Genomic DNA, 27,798 nt, shown 5'->3' with positions numbered 1-27,798 from the left:
TCACAAGAGAAAAAAAAATATAAACAAGCAATGCAAAAGCTATTTATTTGGATTTTGAAGTAAGTCAGTTAATAATCCCAAAACTAAACCGTCCTGATTTACCATCTTAGATATTATGCAAAGCAAGCACGGTAAAATAGCATGCATTTAGTAGTTTTATACAATATTAAGAAATAACACGCCCAGAAGCAGAACTCCTAAATGGCCTAAATTATTTCATAGTATTACATATTATATGAGGATTTCTCTCTTCACTTGATCCATTCTCACCCACTGCTTAGCTAATTTTCTGGTCCAGCGGTTTCTTCGCTGTCTTCCTTCCAAAAAGTATTTAAGAGGCATAGCTGATGCTTCCTCACCTTTTGCTGTTTCTTGTGTGTAGCTTCGGTAAAACAAGATATAATGAAGAATATCTGGATAATCTCTTTTGTAGAAATGGAAACCTGCCTACATCTGTTTTATGATATTCACTTGTAAGGTGTGCAAAGGTATTCACTTATAACATGAGCAGAGATGGTGGCAAAACTCAGTAACAGCAAGTGGTTGCAAGAAATAGTGAGACTGAAGAAAGATTAAAAAGGCATGTCTTGAACACCCCTTAGCAGTTTATTGTGAAAATGGCTAGTTAAGAATAAAAGTTTACCTACTCAATCCATCTACTATATTTTAGTTCCAGGAATAAGATGAAGGTATTATGAACAATCCCTTGATAATTAAAATAAACGATCCAGAAACTTATTTTCCCCATTTTTGATGTTCATATTACTGCATTTACTTATGTGGTTCTTTCTTCGAAGTGTTTTCATTAAAATATTCCCACCGAGAGACTGTCATACTAAGCTGGTCTCTTCTATATAGTTTGTGTCATTTTCTTTAACTAAATAGGAAGGTAAAATGTTAGTATCAAAGCACAGCAATTCTTTCATATGGATGATTTTATGCATCGTCCCAGTAAACATTTTATTTGATACAATTGCCAGGGACATACCCTGGTCACCAACTGCAGCTCAGCCTACTGCACCTATTCCCCAAAGGCGGCACAAAAGCTATTGTTTAGGTTGAGAGAGTCTTGATGATAAAATTGTCTCAAGATACAAGTCATTAAGCATACCAGTCCTTTTGAATCAGATACATAGTAACAGGAAGCAATGTATTTTGGAGGAGAAGCCCTCCAAAATTCTTGTCATTTGGCATTTTGGCTGACTTCGTGTAGCTTACTTCAACTGTTAACTCCAATATGATGACAACAAACACTTTGAACACTCTGTACTGTCTATGAGGATGAAACTGCAGAATGCTTAACGTTTTTGTCTCAGTGAAATAAGAGGGTGTAAAACTCATTTGGTGTTACTCAACTCTAACTGCAATACAGAAGATGGAGTCAATGGCATTCATTGAAACAAAATACAAAAGTTCAACCTCTAAATTAAGGTTATAAATTAGAAGGAAAAACTTATTCCTTTTTAAGTAGGATTGCTTCTAACTCACCAGAACTGAACAGAACGATTCTCTACTTCGGACTAAATTCTGCCATTGAATGCCGCACCATAATTTCCAAGTAAGCTTTGGGGTTGGGTTTTTTTTTTCCCTTCTCAATTAAAAATTGGTGCATTCTCAGCATGTTTCCCATCTAAACCTTTCATAACAATAAATTAGTGTCACACAAGTTCGTCGCCGTGAGCGTGTGTTTTGTTTGGGCAGCCTTTTTTTTTTTTTACCCACACCCCCCCTTAGAAATAAAAATCCCTAAATCCACCAAAAAAACAGAGCCAAAATTTGCAACGTTATTACCTTCCAGTTCGGGAAAGGTGGATGGGACCCCTTCGCACCCGCTGGAAGGGTATACACCAGCTCCCCTTGGCACGGCTTACAGCCGCACCGCCCCCCGCCAGCCCCGCACCTGTGGTGCCCGCAGGTCGGCTGCTCGGGCTCCCTCTCCTGGCCAAACGGGGCAGGAAGCGCAGGCCGAGGCGCAGCCGTGCTAGGGCAACATCACCGACACGGGATTGCCATCTGAAATCTCCTGCCCGCGCTGAAAAATACCGCATAAGAAAAAGATAATTTGGCCCTAATTTGTTTGTAAGAGGACGAAACGCATACATTTGGATTGGGTGCTTCATTTCCCTTACTGCGTATTTACTAAACCAGACAATGTATCCATGATTTCCAGCCACGATGGCTTGTAAACATTCCCAGTGATTAATCGGATAGGCATTTGAGTCAGCACAAAGTAATTTCTCTCCATTAGATTAAATATGTCACACCCTGCCAATTAAGAATCCATTTAACACCAACCCAGTGATAATAAGCATTTTGGAACAAGGCACCAGAAATTCTATTTGTGGCTAAAATTCCCTATATATAGTGTAGGAATTTGGCTTAGCATTGCAAGTGGATTTATTCTTCGCTATAGGTTTGCCTACAGCGAGAACCATAAAAGACAAATTTTCCTTTTATTATAACATTTCTGTAATGGATTTTTAACACATCAGCACCAGATAGCTGTAAGCATTAGTTCATTTTCATGGTTTTGCAGTAATCATTTCTTATTGTTTATCTCTTTGGGTACCAGGAGCAACGTCCGGATTTGAAAAAGCCCTAAACCCTAAGAATATAAATTCGTCAGCATTCCCTCAGATGATGATAATATCACAAACACAGATTAAATACGCCCTCTCTAATGTTCTCCTTTCTTTATTTCTATTTGGGTAACAACTAATACATTCAACTAATACTACTACAAATGTGAGCGTATGTAATTGATTATACGGCATTCTGAGAATTTTAGCTATATCTGGAATCATAAGCAAGCAGCGCTGATGTAAAGACGTGAATGCTGGAAATACTCCTCCAGTTTAAGAAGGATGACAAACCAAAATACTGTGCAAAAAGCTATTATGTTCAGGAGAAACACTGCAGTTGTCAAAAATATTGCCAGGAATTGTGAGGAGCAAATGATGAACATTTGCTTTAGTTCAAATTTGTCATAATTTATTTTGTAAATGTCTAACCATTCCTTGGACTGAAGTGCAAGTTTGCCCTGCTCACACACTACCTGTGACTACCACATTTACGTGGGGACAATTCCTTCAAGCATTTCCACAGAAGTGAACTGATTGATGAGCCTTGTGACTTAGCTGAGCTACTCAGCAAGTGTTAGTTCTGTTTGAAGCTGCAATTAATGTGCTGAGTAAGGGAAGCTGAATCAAATTTGAACGGATGCAAAAAACTTTCAAAACTTTCTGGCCTATGCAAAAAAATACCTGAAGGAGGATCAGTGATATCACAAAGCTCTAACAGGAAATCAGAGCTAACACAAACGGTACAGCCATGATACTGAACCATACTCCACACCACTCACTACCCAGAAAGAAGTCTGCTGAGGACCCCACTGCACTGCCACAAGACATCATGCCTCAGCGATAGTAGGTGTCATGTTGATTTGTATCTTGCCAGAAAGCAAGAAGACATGTAGTGAAAAGCAGCATCATATAATGGCCTGTTTTTCAGGAATGCAGAGAAAAACTGCTTCTTTTAAAAAAAAAACCCAAAACCAAAAAGAACACACCACCCAAAAACACCCTGTAGAGGCAAGTGGGAGTCAACGGGCAGAATGATGTAAAATTGCCTGTCTGATCTGTCTCATGACCCACATGACTAAAGACTGTTTCCTTTGCGTCACTGAGCCAAATGGCACAGCCTCTGCATCTCCAAAGGCACTGTTCTTTGACTAAAAGGATGATAACATTAATCTGTCTTTATGGAAGAAACATTAACTCGTCATGTTCTAAAGAACACTCACCCCATTTGAGCAGGTTTTTCAACGTGAGGCAATGACGAGACTCTAGGAAACTGTGCCAAAAATCCTGTTCAGGTTAGATAATGTCATACTGAATGCTGACTCTTCTGGCCAGGCTTCACTGCATTATCAATTCCTGAAAAGGCCATTTGGGCACAATCCTGTAAAGTGCCTGTGGAATGGGCAGCTCCTGGAGGGAAGGACAGCACTTTGGAATCAGCAACTAAATCTGAGTTTAGCTCTAAGGATTTAAGAACTTTATTTCATCTAGATTAGAGTCGTGTTCTTTGGTGTCAGAAGGTATTTGTGACTGTTAAAAGCAAGAATGTAAAATAAGGGCCTGGATTACCCACAGCTTTATCCTGGTAGGCAGAGTGGAGTCAGACATATGCCGCCTTCTTTCTCACAGATGCTGCAATATTTCTGGATTAGGAGGAGGACCCTAACAGTGAAAGAATTGGCTTGAGGTGCTTTGACACAATGGGGAGTTTATTTCTCACAATAGAGAGCGATTTCCTCTCTGTTGCTAAAAAGTTTATGTTCAGCCACGATTATATGTGGTAATTCCAATGTTATCATTTCATATTGTGTTATCTATTACTAATCTGTCTCACTTTGGAAAGTGATACAAGCGTTTTGCAAAAGGATGTGTCTCACTGCATACAATTTTTGTGCAGTCCAAGCTGGAATGTATTTAAAATAACAACACAATTTTAATAATGAATTTGTATTTTTCCAAAGAAGTATTGACTGAAAGTGTGGAGGTTAAAAATAAACCAGTTATTGACACAAACTGTGGCAATCTTGAAAATGAAAACAAACACCTGTTACATTCTGTCTTCTCTCAGAAAAACATTATTTGTAATATGAAACTGCTCAAACATCATCATTTATTAACAAACCCCACTCTTAAATATGCTTTAAACCAGATTTAAAATATTTTAAAGTACAAATAAATTTAAGTAGTTTCTTTTTAAAAATACTTCAGAAAACAGAAGTAAAACTCAACGTTCCTATACCAATTACCCAAATTATAATGGACTTTAAGAAACAAATAATAAAATATTTTGAAGAATCAAAACTATAAAGATGTAAACAAGAGATATTCTTAATTTTTTACAGCTATATAATTAAATCCTTAATTTGATTACTTTGACAGCTACTTGAATTTACAGAAGTAGTGAAGAAATAATAGAAAAATTGTTATTTGATATTACCTGATAAATGTCAAATATGCATCTCCTGAAACTTGAAACTGAATCTTGTTTAGGAGAACGTAATTTATAGAAATTCAGGTCTATTTAGAAAATAAAATTTACTATTATCACCTACTAATAATTCAACAAAAACAACGTAGGACATTGTACCTATATTGTATACTTTGTTGTCATTTTTATGTATGGATCCTTATACTTCACATTAATAAAGAAGCTATTGAATAGCTTACTTTTTAAATTATTATTATTACATGACATCAAATAATTGTAAAGATGGGACTCATCTTTGTATCTTTTTCCTCTCCCCATTAAAAAAAGGAAAAAAATATTTTTTTTTTATTATCAGTATAATTTTGATAAAAAGACTTTTTCCCAAGATAAACAGACCTGGCAATTCAAAGTAGTGACAAGGAAAAGGCTGAAAATACTCAGTCACATATGAAGAAGACATTTGACTAATACGAAAATGTGGCATAGTATGCAAGTTAAAGAAATAACCCAAAGCACATCATCTTTATAAACTTTGTTCAAGTTTTTCACTCCCTTATTTCATAGGGAAATAGCCACTGAGTCTAAAGATACAGGTAAATATTCTTCAGGTCATTGCCCAGAGAAGGAACACTGATTTATTTGCTCTTGCCCAAGACATTTTTCTTCCTGGTAAACCACAGATAAATATACCACTAATCCCGGACAATACTCCCAGTTTCTCTAATCTAGTGAAAAAATCATGAACTATCCATTCAGTCTTAAAAAGAATCATGGCCTACTACCTTTTGTTGTCAATTCAGTTCTATGTATTGTTACGCAAATGAGACCGGAGCTCACAGAGCATTTTTAGTGAGCAAACCTTTGAAGATGTTAAATATTTCATTAGCTAATCCCTAACAGATATGTAGTGGTTGAGTAGCTACTCACTTGTGCAAAATGTGCTCTCTATCCATATACCAAATTAAGCAATTTCTTTAACCTTACTATCGGTCCCAAATGCAACATAAAACAATTTCTTTTTTTACTGTTTTGACCTGAACAGAGTGGGTTTTAAGCAAACAAATTAAAAAAAAAAAAAAAGATTCATCCAACAGTCCTTTTTTCTTATGTTTTGGTTTTGTTTTTTTTCTTTCTTGCCTTGATATTAATACAGTTTTGAAGTTCATCATGAAAGAAATCAAAGTTAAGGGTTTTGTTTGATTTTTGTTCTATTTTTTCCCCTCCGTTATGATAGGAGTTAGCAATCTCCTTCAGCATCCACAGATTCAAATGATAAAGGCCAGGGATTAAGCATAGCCGATTAACAGTCTGTGTCCTCTTCAATCTAGCATTTCCACTGTAGATAAACCCATATTCAGACTCAAGTTATAATAAACAGACTGTCCTCAATATCATTTCCCTAGATGACCTCCTCGAAACTGACATTCAAGTATTCTTGTGGAAAATCACAATTTATAATAACTGGAAAAGGAGACAAGACAACATATACCCACATAAGTGATTTGAAGATCAAGCCAAATGTTTACAAAACAATTGGGATAAAATTATAACTTTACTACAAGTATCTTACTAGTTTCAGTTCTGAGTAGTTCCTTATGATTATAGGTTTGACATATAAAATAAAAGCAGTTTGCAAAATTCTATTTATTGCTTCTACTGTGTAACTTTAAAATAACTGCATTACTAATTGTACTTATTATTACAAAAATGAAGTAAAATAAAATTTTTAAAAAAGATAATGGATTATAGTGGTTGCAGTTCTTTCCCTTACAAAGACAAATGACAACAAACACTGAAATTCTCGAGCTACTGTATATTCTATTCTCAGAAATATAAGGGCTACTCTAGGAAAGTGTCAGTAGAAACCAATTTTCCATTGAGCAACAGCAAGAGAATAAAAAGCCACACAGACAGAACTGAAAAATATATTATGTTAGGTATGTATCTTGATTTCTATCATAAATAACGTTTTCACCTTTTAAAAAAAAAAGCTCGTAAAAACAAAGATATTTTTGCTTTGTGTGAACATTTTAACACAGAGAGTTCTGACAGGTTTCTGTTGTTATTTGACATTTGAAATCCAGAATCTTATACGTCAAAAGAGATATAAAATGTGAAACAGGACATTTTAAGTTCTTTACTTAGATTTATTTTAATGAACTACAGAGTTTTGTGTTGCTTAATTTCAAGGTACTTATATAGACAGATATAGCAACATTTCAAACCGTTTTATTATAAACAACTAATCTTATCAACCCAGTGAAAGGGACTGTATTCTGCTCTTATTTCCATTACTTTATACTGGCAGAATTCCAATGAAGCGATTTTAAAATCAGATGAATGTGTGTATTTATTCTTCAAATTTTTATTCAGAGTACGTGATCAAAATTTGGTTTCCCTTAACCCCATGCAAGTGATGATAGTGCAAAAAACCCCCACCAGACTTGAGCTGCGTTTTCATTAGTTATTTGCTAGAATTGTTTTGAAGTAAGTACTGAATTAACTGTGAATACATTTAATTCATTAGATTTGCTCGTCAATTCTTTTCACCAAAGTTTACTTAAAAAAAAAAAAAAGATTCAGATTAAGTTTCATGGTCAGAACATTAATTAGCTTTGGATGAACCTTTTCTCCCAGACACAAAACAGTTTCGAAGCTCTTTTAAATAAATCTGCACTGGAGAAAGAATTGAAAATGTGAATTTAATTCAAAGTCACTCACTTTGAGAATTTGCTTCAAAAACTAATTTCATTGTCTGTCTCCATAACAACGCAGCTTATTTTTGCTAACTAAGACTCATATAATGAAGCATAATGTGTTTAATCAGATTGTAGGGACTACAATTTAAGGCTATTTATGTATAGTATGATTTGGAGACACACTAACTTAGGAGATGTGATTTGTAGGTCACTTCTCTTAATCATCTTTATGAGCAGAAGGTTGCATATTTTCCTCACCAGAAAAAGCCAAACTGAATTATATTTAACTCATTATAAAATTTACCTCATACAATTAAAACATCATGTATTTCTTGTTCCCAGCTGGAACGTGTAAAAAATGCTTGTTGTATTGTACAGGAATGCTCTTGCCTTCAGCTCATCACTGACAGTAAACCTTGTCTCTCATTGTTCAGCTAAATACTGATAATTATTTATGCCCTGGCTTATTTTCTGAAGAGGATACATATATTAAAAAAAAACAAAAACAAAAACAAAAACAAGATTCCATTTACATGCTACTTAGTGTTAAACAAAAATCTAAAACCAGGACAAAGAGGTAGACATAAACTTTTTGTGGAATTAAGTGAACAGAAAGGTCTACAACAGGTAAAATTAGATTTATGAGTCCTTTCTTTTTTTAATCTAACAGCAAGTGCCATTACCTACTATGTGCAAGATGAGGAGAAATTTTACAGTTTGGTATTCATTCAGTACATGGTATTTTGTTAGTATTCATTTGATAGCAAATATTAATTTCCTAGACATTTCTGTATATTTTTCCATGTCTGATTTCCTTTCTTCCTTAGTTAATGGATGAAATTTACTATTATTATTGGAGGAATATATTAACACGCAGTTTTAACAGAAGACTGAGTTAGAAAGGCTGACATTCCTTCAGTGAGAACAAATAAAATCTTAACCTTAAATGCTTTCTTAGGTCAAACTTACCCTAGTGGCTACTTAAAAGCCACAGGATAAAATCCTGAATATAAACAAATATGGGAAAAAAGTGTCTACATTATTATCCAAGGAGTGAGATGCAGTGCAGAGGGAAAGAACTGAGTGGAATGATCTGCTCCTTCCTTTTACACATGCGTGCACACACACACACACACACACACAGAGGCAGCCCCCATACACACAGCTTTTCTTTCAGAGAACTTTTCTTTTAAGCAGCTTGGAAGAATTTATGTTTGCAAAGCTCCCCATATTCCCAAACCCTCCCCCTTTATTTTTAGCTCTTAAGTTTTTGCTTCAGCTGATTGGAACAGGAAAAGAAGGTGGCATGTTTATTGCTGCCAAACAGCTTGGAAATTCTGAGTAAAGAAGCTAATCAAGGCAGAAGGATTATAATAATCAAAGTATAAAATTTGCATATTTAGAGTATGGTTACTGAGAAATAACAATGCCACGGTTGTGCAAATCAAACCCGCAGCTAAAGTGAACGGAATTGCATATCTGGGAGAAATCTGTCATGTTATGCATCAGTAACTACATTCTACGTGGCTGAAAGAGCTGGCTTTTAGGAGAATATTAAATATCATTGCTTGCACATTTTTTTTTGCATTTCCTTGTGATATGGAATAAACTTTACTCATTTGGGGCCTGATGAAAACAGCTCTTCTTGTCTGTAGGAAGTAACAGCATTCAGAATCACAAAAGAAACATTCAGCATGCCATAAAGCTAGAACTTTTAAGACTGAGATCATGAAAACATTCAGAGAATTGTATGTTACCAGTTGTGTTCATTCTATCTTTCTACAGAAGGTGGTTTAAAGCAGTCTTCTTGCAAAATGATTGTCGAAAACAGATGAAAATTTAAAGACGAAAGTTCAGCTCTGAATAATAAAATCATGTTTACATCATTCTAAATTCAGTGAGTGAAGGAAAACAAGTTGGACTGAAGTTTCATGGGTAAAAATCACAGAAAAAGCTGCAGACTGAACTATTACAACAATTTTCTATGATCTATTAAATTCAAACAGTTAACAGTAGGTTCAGAGGCATTATAATAAAACTAAAGAAAAAATAATTAGGGAAATCCTTTGGAAACTACTATGTGGCAATAGTCATAACATTCATGCATGGGAAAAATATACATGTTACTTGTGGTCAGTGTTTATTTCCCCTTTCTTTTGTGAATGATGCTCAGCTGTGGTTCAGCTGTAAACCTGAGGCTGGTTTATGCACCCTGGCCGCTGCCTGCAAATGAAATTGCTGTTTGGTGTTACACTGAAACACGAGAGGCAATTCATGCAAATATGTTCGATCTACAATGCAATGCAGACTCCATCTACTTGTAATGTGTGCTCAGAGCCATGATCTGTTTCCACAGATAAAACATGGAGGAAACTGAGCAAGATGTTTTAAAGACCTGGCTACTACTCATGTGCCCAACTGGTGAGTGTTACGGTACGGTCCTTAGAGTACTTACCATCCTCTGTGGGCACATAGATATTCAAATACAGGCAGTCTTCATTCTGATCTTGAACATATGTCACCACAGTATCCAGATTGGCTGTAAACCAGACTGGCAGCATGTCGTTGAGCAGTGACCTCTCATCCAGGTACTGCGGGCAGACGGCAGCAAACTGCGTGGCATTGCGGACACCCGTCCAAGATGAGGGTGGCTCTGGGGGCTGGAATCGCCTTTCCCCAGTCGGAGGAGAGGCATAAGGAACACCCAGGTACTGCTCCACCGGACCAAGGATCTCATTAGGCAAAGGTGTTCTTAAACCACGTATTTTGCCATAATTCGTGGTAACAACTGGGTATTGTGCTTGGCCATCGATGAGAGTAAATCTTATAGCCAGTGCAGTTATCCACAGGAGGAAGTTAGAATTCAACATGACACACACTGGGGTGAAGATCAAAGGCAGCCATAGAAGTCCCATTGGTTTCGACATTATTTAAATCAACATCAGCAGAGCTCTTTTTTCCACAGCCAGGAGAAAATTAATCAGTCAAGGAAAATGAAAACTAATAAAATTAAAAAGTAGTCAAAAGGAAATTAACTGAAGGAAAACTCAACCTTGTTCAGGCGGTGAAAAACCAAAAGATGTTGTGTGGGTAGGTGCCTCAGCTGACTGATTGTAGACAAATCCCAAGGTCAGAAGAAACAAGGGAGTGTTTGCCCCTAAGGCCCATCCCAGACTTCAGCGTTGGCTTAATCCTGGCAACACATGGCACTTCCCAGCAAGTAAAGATCCACACGTATTCCACTTCCCCGGCAGAATGGCTTCTTCCAGTGAAGTCTGGCCCACCCAGTCAGCCTGTGGCCAAAAGGAAACAAGCAGTTCAAATTAACGGACACATCCATCTTGGCATAAATCTAAAAAAAAAAAAACAACCCAAACCCCCCCCAAAAAAATTACCTCCAAACAATTAAATTCATACAGTATTTCCATGCACAAGCCCACAAACTTTTTTTAATCTTTAGGCATTGTGGTTCGCTATGTGTTTCCAAAGATATTTAGGCATGAGAGCTGAAAATTACAAAGCCATAAATTTGTCACAGGTTATACCACAAACCAAGCACTTCTGCTCCCTTACATACTTCAAAACCACAGCCCAAACATTGCTGCTTTCAGGAAGGGTATCCCATTTCAGTACTAGCTCCAGGGTATTTTCTGCCCTAAATAAACAACATCTCCTTTTTAAGCATGTTTGCATGCCCAGAAAAAAAAATTCATTAAATGTTTTCATGCAATGGATGATCTCTGTTACGACTTCACAAGTATTTTTCACAAGTATGCCTACTGTTCTGCTTAATAAAAAAAAAAATCACCTCTACCAAATTAAGAAATTCCAAGTAATTTGACAGCATTATGTTAGTTCAAATCAAGTGTCAAAATTAGATACAAAGTTATTGGTATTCATACTTGTTTTCTTTGTTCTATGTCTGACAAGAAGGAACAATGGAAACTGAAAAAAAAAAAGGCAGATTTTGATCTACATAGTATCCTCCCCCTCTACTCTACCCTGGTCAGGCCCCACCTAGAGAACTGTGTATAGTTCTGGGCTCCCTGGTATAAAAAAGACAGGGATCTCCCGGAGAGTCCAGCACAGGGCTACAATGATGATTAAAGGACTGGAGCATCTCCCCTGTGAAGATAGGCTGAATGAACTGGGGCTGTTCAGCCTTGAGAAAATAAGACTGAGAGGGGATCTGATCAATGTTTATAAATATCTCAAGTCTGGGACACAGGGGGAAATAGGCAGCCTCTTTTCAGTGGTCTGTGGAGACAGGACAAGGGGCAATGGCTGCAAGTTGGAGCACAGGAAGTTCTGCACCAATATGTGGAAGAACTTTTTCCCAGTGAGGGTGACAGAGCCCTGGCACAGGCTGCCCAGAGGGATTGTGGATTCTCCTTCTCTGGAGATATTCAAGACCCCTCTGGACGCCTCTCTGTGCGACCTGTCCTAGGGAGCTGCTTTGGCAGGGGGGTTGGACCTGATGATCTCTGGAGGTCCCTTCCAACCCCTACAATTCTGTGATTCTGTGATTCCAGCTAAATCATGTTACCTGCTGACATGATGCTTCTTTAAATTTTTAGGCAGAAGGCGTCAACTTGTAAACCAGAAATCCTAATTTCTAATGAAATACAAGTCACTCTATATGCTAACCATTACAAGCAGCATAAAGAAACACACAACACTTGTCAATACTTACGTTCTTCTCCCTGCCCAAAGAAATGGAGGGGTTTCTTTTTTACCCACTATTCAACTCAAAACCACAGATAACTTCACAGCTAAAAAAATCCTGACTCTGATACTTTATGTATGATACAACGAACACACATTTATATAGAAAACATACAAGTGGACTACCAGGTCCTACTTTCAGTCAGGACTCTGCCCCATAAAAATATAAAAACATTTTTCAAGAGCAGAAAAAAACAAGGTAAGTACCTTTTCACAGTGATTTCAAATAAAACAAAACAAAACAAAGCATAACCACAGGAGACATCCAGGACATCCTTGTCCATCTTTTAGACAAGGAAAGACATCTGAAAGAAAGATTGTTCATTCTCTCAAAACCTCCAAAATACTTCAGTGACTGCATTTCAGCACTAGTATGGCATTTTTTTTCAAAACACCTGAACAACAGAGGCCAGAAAAATATTTTGATGAATCAAAATTTATATTGACATTTCTTCTGGTCAGTAATAGTCTCAGATGCTGCCTCCAAAGCTTGCAACTGAAGTGTAATTTCTGGAGGACAAAACAGGAAGAACTCTAAACATCGTGTCCTGGATGGGACCACCAGCCCTCGCAGACCTTGGACCAGCCCCCACCCTGCCTAGGGGCACAAAACCCCATTTCAACCCAGTGTAGGGCTGTGAGTTCCTGCCTGAGCTATGCTGCAAGGAGCCATGTGTACAGACCCATACGCAGCTGGAACCTGCCCTGATTGGGTCCCCAGGTCAACAGTGGACATGACTCATCACTCTCCCTGGCCTGATGATTGTTGGGTGGTAACAGTGTCCAGCTCCTCTCCCCAGCCCAGCCTCAATAAGGAGGATGTCCAGCCAGTGAGAGTATTGTTCTACCAGCTCTGTAGTGTCCTCAGCTCCTGGAATATCCTCCCTTGTGGTGCAGCACCACTCCAGCTGCTCCCCAGCACTCAGAGTGGTCATTTGTCCACCAGTCACCTGAAATTCCTCTTCAGCCACTGCCTTCCCTTCTGATTTTTGCTACCATCTTTAACAGAAGAAGTCAGCAGCAGCCAATTGATTTTGGTTAGTGTTCCCTCATGCACTCTTCCATCCTTTGATACACTTTTCTGACCATGCAGCACAATACAGACTTTCCAGTCATACCCAACTGAGGATTTAATCTGTACTTGCAGAGGAGTAGCAGACTGTATTCCTTTCACATGTACTCTGCAGAACTTTGTAAAAAACATTATAAGAAAAATAAATGTGGAAGGAAACACTGAGAAAATTGAGAAGGTAGAAGGAAAGACAGTGATCCAGATAATGAAAAATAAATAGAGAAAAAATGTTTTCTGAGCAAACAGTAAATGAACAAAAAGAAGAAACAAAACAAGAAAAGAAAATGAGAATGACAAATAAACAAGAATGTAAGCATCTGGATGATGCCCTCACTCACATGGTCTGACCTGTCTGGCCCTGTTTGGAGTCAAGAGTTGGACTCGATGATTCTTATGGATCCCTTCCCACTCAAGAGATTCTGTGATTCTGTGATTCTATGATTATCAGAATGGAGAGAATGGCAAACAACAGGAAGGAAAGTGGAAATCCTCAATTGATATGCATGCTAGAGGTAATATACAGCTGTCAAAAATGTGGTCCATTACATTATATTTATCCATACTAATTGCAGTGTATTTGGATCAAATATCTGGTTACATGATGATATTTTGAATAGGGTGAATGGACAGGAGAAAGGAAACTTTCATTATTGACTTGGAACTGAATTTGCTATCTGATTCCTTATCTAGAAAATAAGACCAACAAAATTTAGTTTTGTGGGTATTAAATCTACATATACAATGTGTTTTATTTTCCCCTGTAGTTAGTTTAACAGGATCATACACAAAGTTTGCATTTCTGATTCATGCACACATAGACATTGAGATTTTAAGAACTTTGAATCCATAAAGAAACATACTGTTGGCTAATACATGAAGTATAACTAGTTTTTTCAGTCCCACTCTCTGACCTATAACAGACCAGCAGCCTTTGCCAACCAATGCAAAGACATAAACAGCTGATAGTGACAAGCTCGTTAACATGGTAAAGAGCATAAAAGAGCGATTCTAAGTTGATGTCAGAATAAAACCACTATTTATTGTAAAGCTCTGGTTATTAAAAGTTATTGCTGTTAGACAGTTAAAGACAGAAATAACTAAGGTTTTTAATAATTTCTTACTCAGCAGGTGTCCTCCAAAATTTTACCTAAGTAATAACTTAGGTATGATCACAGTAAGTCTTCAAACATAAACCTCAAGAAGAAAATTGTTTTACAAAGGTAGTATTGGGTCTAGACTCAATGGTCTCTTGAGGCCCCTTCCAACCCCTACAATTCTTTAATTCTGTGATTAGCCAGAAAATGTCCCACCTTTCAGTTTATAGACTTATTAACAGAGAAATTACCATTTTCATAATGTTAGTTTCTCAGGTGAAATACATAGACATTCATACACAGAAAGATACATAGAATTATTTTCAGTAAGAACATCAACAAATAAGAAAGAAGGCATGCTAGCTACACATTCACAAACTACCTGATTTTTCTATGTGCATCATTAAAAAGGCTGGAAGATGTTAACAGAGAGTCAAAAATTGCAGATAGAATCTTAAATAGAAACCTGTATGCATTTCAGAATTATTTTTTTTTTAGGTATTATACCGAAAACAACTGAGCGTATATCTATATGTTTCCAGTCAACTATTTAATACACCTTCTTAACCTTCATATATTGAGTCTACAGGAAGAAGTGAACTTGTCTTTATTTACTAGCACAAATAGTTTTGCATTTATCCTTTTTTCTTTCCATTTTTTTTGTGTTCATATATTATAAAAATGTATGCAAACTTGCTTGCAAAGACTTGCTAGTTGGAAACATACCCCACTCAATCAAAATAATCTATCCAAATCAAAACTTGCATCTTAAAATGGCAACTTGTGGCAACACAGCACACAAGGAGATGTCAAAGGAGATCTGAAATCACATGCATTCATACATGACTTCTTTATTGGCAGAGGAGTGTAATTTGAAGCTAACAAGACATTTATGGCTTTTGAAGTAAATGCAGATTGAAGTTAACATGGATGTATATCTACTAACAACGCCACTTGTACTCAATTATAAATCTATGCCCCAAGCCACACTTAGAGATGCTTAAATAGTCTATGAATCAGTCCTTCAGGGCTAACCTGATGGTTTCCAGGATCTTCAGTTAGCACTTCCTAAACTTGAGCAGATAAATCTGCCACTAGCTCTGTACTAATTCTGTACCTGCTGGGGAAATGTGAGACATGGCTTAAAAGTCATCTCTGCTCCAAGGTAGAATACCAAACTCTAAAGTGATTTAAAGTTTTTTTGACCTGATTGTCCAGGTCATGGACAGTCACAAGAAAACCAAGCACAAGTTTAAACTGTATGAACACAGGAGACTGAGGACCACACAGATGTCCTGGTGTTTCTCAGGATTTATTCTAAACCAACTAGTACACATCAGCTTTTAGTCACTGACCAACTTCCAACCCCCTTCAGTCTCAAATTCCCTGGGGCAAGATTTTGGATATGTACATGAGACTCACCTCAATACAGAATAAGGATTAAGCTCCCACATCCCCATCTTTAGACATATGCTCTGAAAGGCTTCATTAGCTGACCCCTGAGAGTCCAGATTTATAAAAAAACGTAACTATAGCATTTCAATCTTCAACAGGGATGAATATCGGAACTACATATCTACATTATCAATGGATAAACCAATTCACATATCAGTATACTTTCTGTGGTGGTACATTGCTGTTCAATCACAGCAATTCAGCAGGTAATAGGGATCAGAGGTGCATTTAGTGAATCAGAATACTGTCATTTGTCTTTACATCACATTCTAATGCATCTCTTATTCATTCAAAGTTGATATTTTCTTGAATATTTAAAAATTACAAATTAAAAAGCCATGCAAATTATATGCAAACATTAAATTAACCAGTTGGGCTTCTATATTTTTTCTTTATATATTTCTCAAATAACACGCTGCATTTACCCTCCCATGAATTTCTCCAGTAAGTCTCTCAGGCTCGGACAATATCAGTAGCTCCCTTAGGTTAGAAACTACAATTACCATTTACTTTTCAGAAAAAGGATACACATTTATTTTGTATCATTTTTTCTTGCCTGCAGCTACCACTCTTATTCGGAATTTCTAAGTCACATACACTATCAAAAAGAAAGATGGGATTGTAAGAAAAGGCTCTGTGGTCCCTACATTCCTTTTTGAAAACTGCAGTTCTCTCAGTAATGAAAACAATTTGAAAAGCAAGCAGAGGGAAAGAAAAAGTGTGATCATCAGTCCTTTTCAAAAAAACCCAAAGAAATACACTTCTTAAGCATCTGGAAAAAATCAAGTGTTTGGATCTAGTTGTAAAAATCTGTTGTAAAAAATACAGATATGGTTTCCCTAATATTTTTCCTGTATTTAAAATTATAAAAACAATTGCACTTATATCACTGACTTTCAAACTGTTTTCAACTGGCAATGTACAAAAGAAGAATTGGAAAAAAAAATGTTACTTTCTGCTTCTTGTGATAAAATGATGAAGGCTGCAAATAAATATTAGGAGGGAAAAACAACGGCATCAACTCTTTATAAATATAAATTTTAAATTACTAATTATCCCGAAGTTCCAGGTTTATTCTCAACAGATCAAAATTTAACCATCCATGGTACGATCTTAAGTTTACTAACACTGAATAGAAACTGTAGTCATTCAAATATCTAAAGCTAGAACACAAGAGACGTCATGATACACTCTCAAATCATAAAGCAGCAATTAGCTTTGATTGCAAGGTAGTGTGAAAGGGTACACTAAGTAATTTTTTTTTTTCTTTCCAGAAAGAGTCCTATGTGCATTTATTTGGTAGTCTTCATCTAATTGTGGCCACAAAGTCTTAAGAAAATACTCCTTTTCAAGTACATGTTTTAGGGAAATGTAGAAAAAAAATAGCATCAGTGCAGTCTAGCACAAATGCTGAATTCATTTCCAGTTTTTACTTCTGTTATGACCTTGCAAAAGAAATGTAACACTTTCTGAGTGTCTATTTCTTTTCCACACCTGTTTTCGTAAATTCAGATGTGTTACTACAAAAGAAAAGGTTATGGTCTGAAACAGGATGTTCAAGCCTGAGATTCCATTAAGGCAAATATTCCTGTAGAGTAAAATTTCTTATGCTTGGAGTAAAATATAATTTATGCATATTAAAAAAATGAAAAACTGAATTTAAAAATCATTATTCTATACATTTATTTAGGGTTTTAGACTAGACCTATATAATTTGAATTAAAATTTAAAAAACATCAAAGTTCATTACCTATTACCACAGCAAGACACAAAAAAAGAAAAAACATTTCTAACATGGAAGGGTCAAACTTTTCTCCAGTAAGCAAGGTCAAATGACTGAGAATGAAAATTCTTAAGGGATTATATCAGGTTTTGTCCAAATATTAATCAGGGAAACTCACAGGTCTCTCTCCTCTCTTTCTGTCTTCACCATTAAGGCTGTGTGTGCTTGCCTGAAGGACAGAAGAAACTAAAACTCTTGTCTGAACCAGCTAAGAAACCAAGGAACTAATTGGTAGGGAAATTGATCTCTTGAGGCTATTTAGTGATTAGAATTTGATATCTTCCTGTTGTCATTCCAGTCTAAGAAAAGGAAACATTACAAATGTTACAATAACCAAAAACAGAATAGGAAAAGCAGTTTAAACCTGCTTGACACGTAGCTCCCCTCTCTCCAATATACTTTGTGGCAAAAACCTCACCCAGTCACTCCTCTATTAAACGAATTCCTAGAACTGAATTGCACAGAAGACACAGGAATGCCATTTTCATTGCATTACCAAGTTTAGCTACCAGGTGGTGATACTGCCTTCATTCATATGATAATGTCACAATTATGCACTCATCCTGGAAATGGAAGAGTTGAGTGACTACCCTCATTAACCTGAAGGAGTCTAAACCTACATCTTCTATCTTCCAAATTACTAACAGTGCATTTCAAGTAAGGCTGGGCTGGCTACAAGGACTGTGTGTAGCACTGTCAATCCAAAACGGAAAGACTTTTCTTCTGAGATTCTCACCCTTCAGCAATGAGAAAACTGTAATTTTGCAGCTCCATAAAGCTGAAACTCTCTCAGATAGGCATTCTCACTTTCAAGCAAGCCTTATGCAGTTTGTAGGAGAGTTATTTAATGAAACTGGGACGCAGGATTATCTTTACTACTCTATCACACCACCAAATGTTTTCCAACATACTCTTCACCTTAAGTTTTCTTTCTTTGCTAGAAAGACGACAACCTTACCAGTAGAAAGGAAGAATATCCTCCAATGTTCCTGTGCTGCTTTCTTCCTAACTTAGTGAGCTTTCTTCTGCTAAATGCTGGCTTGCATCCCCTATATTTAAGAGGACGGAGAGCTTGTCTCAGAAAGATGAGTCTCCACAAAATGTTATAAAGGATGGCATCACCAGAATCACTTGCTAGATTTTAGGAGACAGTAGCAAGGCAACCACTGCTATTTTTGTTGCCTACAGCCTTCCTCTCTCCCTACCAAACACTGAGATTAAAAACCTGCCTTGAAGAGACTCCATGTTATATACTCTCCTTACTGTCCTATCTATGCTGAACTCACAATGAAGAGTGAAATTCTTAACTTTCTATTTAACATAATTACTGGTAGTTGAGAATTATATTATGTACCATAAAGGGATCCATGGTACCTAAGCAGAATACTACCGTACAGAAGTTCCATTATGGATCCAGATCTTAGCCTGTTTTTAGGCCAGTGAAGTAAGCACTGGAATTTAGATCTATGCAGTGAACTAACTATGCAGGGTTAGAGCATGTGCTCCAGCACTGTCTTACCACAGTATCCATAACTTTCAGCCAATGCACAGGTATGACCAGTGAACAAGACAGGGTGGAAGTTCTGCTCTACAGACAGTACATATATGGCTTTTTTTCTTCTTTGAATGTAAGAAATACTTTCACGATAGATATAAGTTGTGCTATGCTCTGTGGCCTCAGGGACAGACAGCAGGACCTGAGACATTTTATTTACTAAGAGATATAGCCACATCTATGTCTCTTAGTAATACAACAGATACATCTTTCCTCCCCACAGATGAACTCGAAGTCCAAGGTTGACTGCTTGCTTTTATGTAGTGTATACTTTTTGCTTAAATACAGAAAATGAGTAAAAAAATTGAGGTTATATTCCCCCAGAACTTTACTGAAATGTCTGTCATCTTACATATGTTAATAAATCTGTAATATGAGAGGATGTACACAACAACAGCAGAAGTGGGATTTGTAAATCAATAATAAAAGCTGAGTAAATATTAAGCAGAATCCAAACCCAAAAACTAGAAAACTAAGAAAGAGATTTCTGAAGTTCCATTCCTTTGCAAATGCAAATCATAAAGCTATTGAACAAAGTATCTAGAAGATATACTACAATGAATAAACCCATACATATGCAAGCTCAAAAAAGTTGTCTTCATATCAGTTCCTTCAGTTTTTGGTTGGGTTTTTTTTTTAATTGCTATTTGTTCAGCTTTATCTATTTGTTGACAAAAAGGACAGCAGGAAAAAGAACAGACAGCTAGGCTTGGATGGGAAAAGAAAAGGGTATAAAAATAAAATGTTTTGTAGGTAATTTTCTATTCGGTTAAAAAGGTCCTCTATTTCCAACTCCATCCTCCTCAAATGATAAAAATCAGATCATCTTTCATTGTCTGTTAATAATTTCAAAAGAAAGCTCAGAATTACTAAATGAATGCTCTTAAACCAAAAAAAAAAAAATTCTAAATTATCTGCATTACAGCCCTTGTCATTCTGCTACATTCGTAACTTCAAAGCCATCTCACATCTAGTTAATTATATTTTCTTGCATCAAAGACTTTTCAGAACTCAAACGTAGTATATCATATTTGCTTTGTAGTGTGTAGCACTGGTATCTGAGTAGAAGAGAAAAGCCAACAACAAATGCAGAAACTGTCATTTCTCCTCCTGCTCAACCTTCCCTTTATTGTACAGTTTCCAACTTTGCCTAGCAAAATGAAAAGATACCTCCTCTACTTTGGACACATCACTAAAGACCATGCTTGTCTCTAACTTTGTGTGGAAAACTTGGATATTCTCTGTCTAAAGAAGCATACACTTCAGGCAGCAATTCTTCCTACTCTAACATAGGTATTTGATGTTAAATATTACTTGAAGCCAACCACCAGGAAAACATTCTGAAGTCTGTGTATAAGGATCCCAAGTCAGTAGCCTAGATTAGACAGCTACCTGTCCAATAGCTGAAGTACAGCAAAGTGATTCCTCCTCTTACCACTTACCAGTGTGTGTATATATATATTGTATATTAATTCTATAACCATGAAACACAAAGCTAAGAAAATTGTAATTTTCATTTTAGTTTTATACATGAATAAAGGTATCATGACTAAAATCAGGAAGACCATATTCTGCTTTGTGTTTCTAATAGTTTTTGCCTGTTCTTTCATTAGTAGAGCTGATGGTTGATTAAAGGTGATGAAGCATCTACTGGTAAAAAAGTCAGTATACAAAGTTTAGGCTAAATTTTGGATATTTTCTCACCTACCATTCAATTCTGTTTTTAATATGATTATGATTACAAAAGCAATCTCTGTATTATTTTAAAACCTCTGCTGAATGGTGTCTTCCTTGAAGCAAGGAAGTATCTCAGTGAACTACTTTATTTATTTTCACTATTTACACCTAACATTAGTCTTTTCTAACAGAACTGATAGGTTTGAGAAAAAAACACACATATTATATTAGAAATGTATGGTTATTTTGCTTCTGTCTCTCAACTTGACAGAAAAGATATTTCCCATGACTATTTTGAGATGTAATGAGTATTATTTATGAATGACTTTCTAACAAGACCTCTGGCAACACTATTATTATCATATTATTTAGCATACTTTACCTCTTTTCACAGGACTGCAAAACAGCATGGGTACTTTCAAAATTTCAAATGGATGGAGAAATGAGTGAAAGGATTTTTCACAGGTTTTTTTGACCATGTAACACCTACATACAGCAATACTCACACTAACTGCATTGTAGATTCATTCATACATGGATCACATTTCTGATGACATTTGAAAAAAGAGAAAGTAAGAAAGTACACAAGCATCATTCATAATGAGAAGGAATTTCTAACAGTATAACTTCATAACAAAACTCTATGCTCTACTACTGTGCTACCACCTGTCAGATTGTTTTACCCTCCTTGGAAATGTGTCCTCTTCTAAAAGTATCTTCTACCCTTTTCCTCTTTTGCATGTGTCCTCTTTCTCAGACCCTTATCTAGTTCCCAAATCTTTTTCATAGAGTCCACATCACTAGCTTGTTATTTTCTAAAAAATCATAATTCTTTTCTACAGATCTTTTAATTTCCCTGGTCATTCATTTCCATCTTCCCTTTGTCTCTTTATAAGGATACATAAGATATATAGAGAAAAATACGTGCCCATAATTTCAACCAATATCAAATAGGTTTTTATTTTGTAAATGGAATTTATTTCATTTCTTTTGCAAAGGATTTCTAGGTTTTGGTTTGTGATTTTTTTCCCTTTTATCATATCCACATGGGGTGATATTGCAGAAACAACAGAATAAAAGACAATTTGCAGCTGTCAAGTTAACTAGGAAGAACTGATTTATTTTTTTCTGCCTTCGGTCAACTGATTTAGGTCAAGACTGAAAAAAATATTCCTTGTCACATGGCAGGAGTTACAGCTTCCTGTGTGCTACTATTATATCATCTTAAGAAATCCCACTAATAAAACATAATACCAACCAAAAATACCTACCACAAACTTAATGCAGTCAATTAATAGAACAGATGGAGGTCAGGGCAGACAATTAAATCCCTTTGACAGAGAAGAAGATTATTCTACCTCATATTTGAGATATGTCAGTAATTCCTGTCTGATCTGACTTATACTTTTATTCTTCAAACTAATTCCTTCCATAATGCCTTCTTTGGCATGAGAAAAAAAAAAGATCCATCATCTAAAGGTCTTGCTTGCTGCTGTATATAATTATTTATTTTTAAACTGATGGGAAAGAGTACATATGTTTTATCAGCACTATTTTTACTGATTCCTCAAACAAGAAAATCAAAAAAACTTTTCACTTTTCTTTAGACAGCTGTTACTCTCCTTGCAGTCTGCACCCCAAAGAGATGATACAACTATCACCTTGGCAAGCTGCTAACCACTTTCATTTTGGAATTTAATACTGTCTGTCATATGCATAAGAGAGAGTCATCCAGAAGTCCTGATTCATTATTTCTGTGCCTTTGGTTTCCTGGAATATTGAAATCTTACAATTCCACCATATTTGTATTATTATCTTTCCTAAGATAATAACACCTTTCCTAAGATAATAATTACAGTTATGCAATTCTTGCATTTCTGTACATCACTCCTACAATGGTAATACTAAAACTTTAAGTGTAGTTGTTATATTCTGACAATATTTATAAAATATTTTATTACTTCAAACAAAAAGTTTTGCACTCCAGAAACTTACAGCTATTTAATTATTTTTCCCCGATTTTGCTGATTTTCTCCCTATACACTAAACTACAACCAACCACAGGTAAAACTTCTTAAGCTAAGGATTTAAATTAAATTCTCCATGAGATTTTTTTTTCCCCACAAAAAGCCCTGTGCATCAAATGAACTTTTTTTTTTTTACAATTACTTGAAGAAAAAGTCTCATGATTCAGACAACCCACACCACCTCATATACTGTGGTATTTCAGACAGCAGTCTCCAAATCCTGTTGCACTAATACTAATATTTAAAAGCATTGAAAAATCCACACTCCAAAAGGCAATGGATCTGTCAAGACAGAGATTTTTTAGTGTTGTTGCTGTGATTGCTCAGCCTCAGGTCCAATTTCCATAGTGGAAATTCTTGTGCATTCATTTTCTTTGTCACGCTCATTGAAAACTCTTGTTTTGTAAATTAATAACCTCAGATTACGTAGTTTCTGCACTATCATCAAAGCTTTGCCTTTCAGATACATGCTCTTTAATTAATTCTGCTTTCAAATTAATTTACTTTATGTTGAGAATAACAGATCTGAATTTCTTATGCCCTTTATTACTTCACATTTTGCAATTTTATGTTTAGTTGTGATAGTTTGTAAGATTATAGAAAAAAGATTCTAGTTCTGCCATTGAGTGAACTTGGCATTTTAGCTTCATGCCATTGCACTTCATCAGTTGTACTTTAGTAATATTTATTTTAAAAAATTGAAATAAAAGTGTATTTCTTTCAACCACCTTCCTTTAAATAGAACAGTAGTAACAATAGAGTCTCTAATTATCCACCCCCTAACTTTTCAAGTGACTAATCACCATTATGCAAACTTGCAATATAACTGGTTTTCTCTTCTTTTTCATGCTTCCATGTAATGAAAATGAATGACACTTCCTGTTATTTTAAATTTATGGGAAGAAAAATAGAGTTGTTCTTAAATGAAGATCACAGGATTAAGATTGGTTAAGGTTGGAAGGGACCTCTGGAGGTCATCTTGTCCAACAACTCTGCTTAAGCAGGGACACCTAAAAGTTTTTACCCAGGACAATGTGTAGATGTCTTTTGAGTGTCTCCATAGTCGAGACATCACAACCTCTCTGGGCAACCTGTGCCAGTATTCAGTCACCCTCACAGTAACAGTAGCTATTGATTTTCAGAAAAAAACCACAACATTCTCCTCGAAAAAGTGTTTGCTCATGGCCTAGATGGGTGTTCGCTAAGCTGAGTAAAAAACTGGTTGGATGGGCAAGCCCAAAGAGGTGTGAATAGAGTTAAACCCAGTCAGTGGCTGGTCACAAGTGTTGTTCCCCAGGGCTTAGTACTGGGACCAGTTCTCTTTCATACCTTTATCAACCTTCTAGATGAGTACATCAACTGCATCCTCAGTCAGTTTGCAGACAACAAGAAGCTGAGTGGGAGTGTTGATCTGCTTGAGAGTAGGAAAGCTCTACACAAGGATCTGTTCAGGCTGCACTGATGGGCTGAGGCCAACTGTATGAGGTTTAACAAGTGTCGGGTCCTGCACTTGGTTTACAACAACCCCATGCAGTGCTACAGCCTTGGGGAAGAGTGTCTGGAAAGCTGCTTGGCGGAAAAGGACCTGGGGGTGTTGGTTGATAGCCAGCTTAGTAAGGGCCAGCAGTGTGCCCAGGTGGCCAAGAAGGCCAACAGCATCCTGGCATGTATCAGAAAGGACTAGGGAAGCGATAGTATCCTGCACTTGGCACTGATAAGGCTGCACCTTGAGTAATGCATTCAGTCTTGTGTCCCTCACTACAAGAAAGACCTTGAGGTGCTGAAGTATGTCCAAAGAAGGGCAACAAATCTGGTGAAGGGTCTAGAGCACAAATCTTATAAGGAGTGTCTTATGAAACTGGTATTGTTTGGCCTGAAGAAAAGGAGGCTGAGGAGAGACCTTAACTCTCTTTACATGTACATGGAAGGAGGTTGTAGCCAGGTGGGTATCAGTTGTTTTTTCCCAGGTCGTAAGTGCTAGGACAAGACAAAATGGTCTGATGTTGTGCCAGGGGAGGTTTAGAATGGATATTAGGAAAAAATTTCTTCACTGAAAGGGTTGTCAAGCACTGGAACAGTCTGCCAGGGGAGGTGATTGAGTGACCATTGCTGGAGGTATTTAAGAGAAGTGTTGATGTGGTGTCTAGGGACTTGATTTAGCAGTGGACTTTGCACTGTTAATGGTTGGACTCAATGATCTTAAAGGTCTCTTCCAACATGAACAATTAAATGATTCCATGATTCCATTTAAAAAAAAAAATAAAGTTACACTGTCACTCAGATAAACTACTATTTCCTTTAGAAGTAAATATGTTGAAAAGATTAGGACATATGCAACAAATACCATTTTTTTCAGCCACAACTGGCCTATGATAATTAGTAGAAACAACATTTTTGCTAACAAGCCATAGCCTTCCAATCAGTATGTTGAATACCCGTGTTATCTTCTTAGAAGAATTCACTACCAGACACTTCTAAAAAAGTCATTGAAACAAGCCAATAATCTATCATTCAAATGAAAAATAAAAGAATTCTAATTTTCCAAGGATAGCTTGCATTTTCAAAGCAAAATGACATTCATATACAGCAATTTAAATAATTATTTTGAAAAATGAATTCTTGTTAATTTATGATCAGTTTATGATGTGATGTGAGTTTAATCAGCATGCACTGCAGAACAGAAAACTTTACTTAAAAGCTTTGTTATGTTTATAGGTATCCTATTTTTAATAATTATTATAATAGATCTTCATAATTCTGTCAAAAATCTTGAATTTGAGGGGGTTTTGTTTGTTTTTTTTTAATTTTCTAAAATCAGCAGAACCAAAGTACTTGGATCAGAAAACCACAATGTTCATATTTAAAGATATCTTAATTTCCTCAAAGAATTTTGTCTATGTGCATACACTCGACTAGCAAAAAAAATCCCAGTGTAAAAGGACAATAATGCCATTACATGAATTTGAATAGCATTCATATCAACTTCAGAAAAGCAAACCTGAGCGTGGAGATAATTTTGCTTTAAACCCCCCAGACAAAATCCCCTCTATTTTTAGTCCTAGAATTAACAATCCATAAATGCAGTGCAAGTGTTTTTCTATGCAGTGAAAATTAACTGGTAATTTTCATTAGAAATTAGCTATTGCAATAGATATTTTCTGTTATACCACTCATTACAAAGTAGATGTGATTAACTTGTCAACTAACGTGTAAAACTCTTTCTACCCTCTTCTTGGATTTACCTTTCAGGGCATTCTATGTTGATGTGTATCTTTTCTGGAGGGATACATGACAGAAAAGTTTTGAGAGCATTACGCAAAGCTCTATTTTTTTTCCCTACTGAAAGATATTTAATTATATATAGCTGTAATGAAGGAAACGAATTCAGATTGAAACACTTTAGTAGTATTTCATAATTAATACAAATTTATGCTCTTTGGAAGTACTCTTGCACTGTAACTTTACATATAAAACTATTAATTTTAAAGGCTGTCTACAAGCAGTTAAAATACATGTCTAGTAGTCTACTCTCCTATTTTTCTAACTATTTTTTATAAGAGTAGACTGCAACTCAGAGTAACAATTAGATTGCTCATTTGCCCTAGATATTTTTCAAGGATTTGCATCTCATCTTTATGAACCAAATTCACAACATATGCCTGCCCAGAACTGTCACAATGATATGACATAGCATATGAAACATCACCTACGTACCTTTAAAACAAGACAAAGGTCTCACACTTTTTCAGTACAATTAAGCTCCACTCACTGCAAACTACATCAGAATTAAATGTATGATTTACTTCCAGATAAAAGAGCTTTATTTCCACCATGGAGCACCAAAACACAATTTTAATAGATATTTAGTTGCAGATTAATAATTTCTTACACCAACAGAAAATCCAGATTTTGTAACTTAGTTGCTAAAGTCATATCAAAACATAAAAATTTAAGCTGGTTTTGCTAACATTCTGTGAATAGTTGTGTAAGCTTTAAATCCATGATCATGCTGTGAGCACAGATGGGCAAATCTCCATCATTATCAATGCAGCTGCAACCAGGTGAAAAAGAGAGTAGTATTACTTCATACCTTTTCAGAAGTAGAGACTATAATGCCTGAAAACATACAGAATTTAAATCTTACTTGACCTGAGTAATTTCACCTACACACAAATAATTCTGAACTTTTTTTCAAGTAGTAGAGAACAATATTACAGTATTTGTGTTGTCTTCCCTTTCTTTAGCTTTTTCTTTGGGAAAGAACAAATGAATGCAAAGGAGCATATATGAAAGAAAATAACAAACCTTGTAAAAAGAATATTTTAGATACTTTAGGATTCTGCATTGTAAGATTCTATAGAAAAATACAGTATATGTATTTTGTGCACAATGTCAATTAAAAAATCAAAACAATATGCTAGTGTAAAATGTACAATAACAGATATTAGGGTCTAAATTGGCACACAATTAAAGTTAGATGTATTTTATATTCACATACATGAACAAATACATTTACCTTCAGAATCCAATAGTGATTTTCAATTCTAAAACAAGCAGTTTGGCTTCCTGCTGGCAAAAGCATTTTATTTTCTTCTTTTGAAAAAGAAAGAAATATGCCATCATCTTTCCTAGTCACTCAACAGCTGTATCAATTTGTTTTCAGGGCAGTGATTAGCATAATTGTAGTGGATTACTTTCATTTGG

At 35.9% G+C, this 27,798-nt stretch overlaps 1 protein-coding gene across 2 annotated transcripts in view; it reads right to left on the bottom strand.

Moving 5' to 3' along the window:
- Window positions 1-10,633, bottom strand: part of NLGN4X (neuroligin 4 X-linked) — a gene marked incomplete at both ends in the record, with an annotated part of 124,485 nt that extends 113,852 nt beyond the window's left edge. For both annotated transcript variants that reach the window (XM_084279252.1, XM_084279253.1), the window contains one exon: window positions 10,162-10,633. In XM_084279252.1, coding sequence (XP_084135378.1) covers window positions 10,162-10,633 — 472 coding nt within the window. The remainder of the gene's footprint in view (window positions 1-10,161) is intronic.
- Window positions 10,634-27,798: the final 17,165 nt, after the last annotated feature.

This window comes from Gallinula chloropus (assembly GCF_964237585.1).
Source record: "Gallinula chloropus genome assembly, chromosome: 1".
Classification (NCBI taxonomy): domain Eukaryota; kingdom Metazoa; phylum Chordata; class Aves; order Gruiformes; family Rallidae; genus Gallinula; species Gallinula chloropus.
This window is presented reverse-complemented; position numbering and strand designations above follow the sequence as displayed.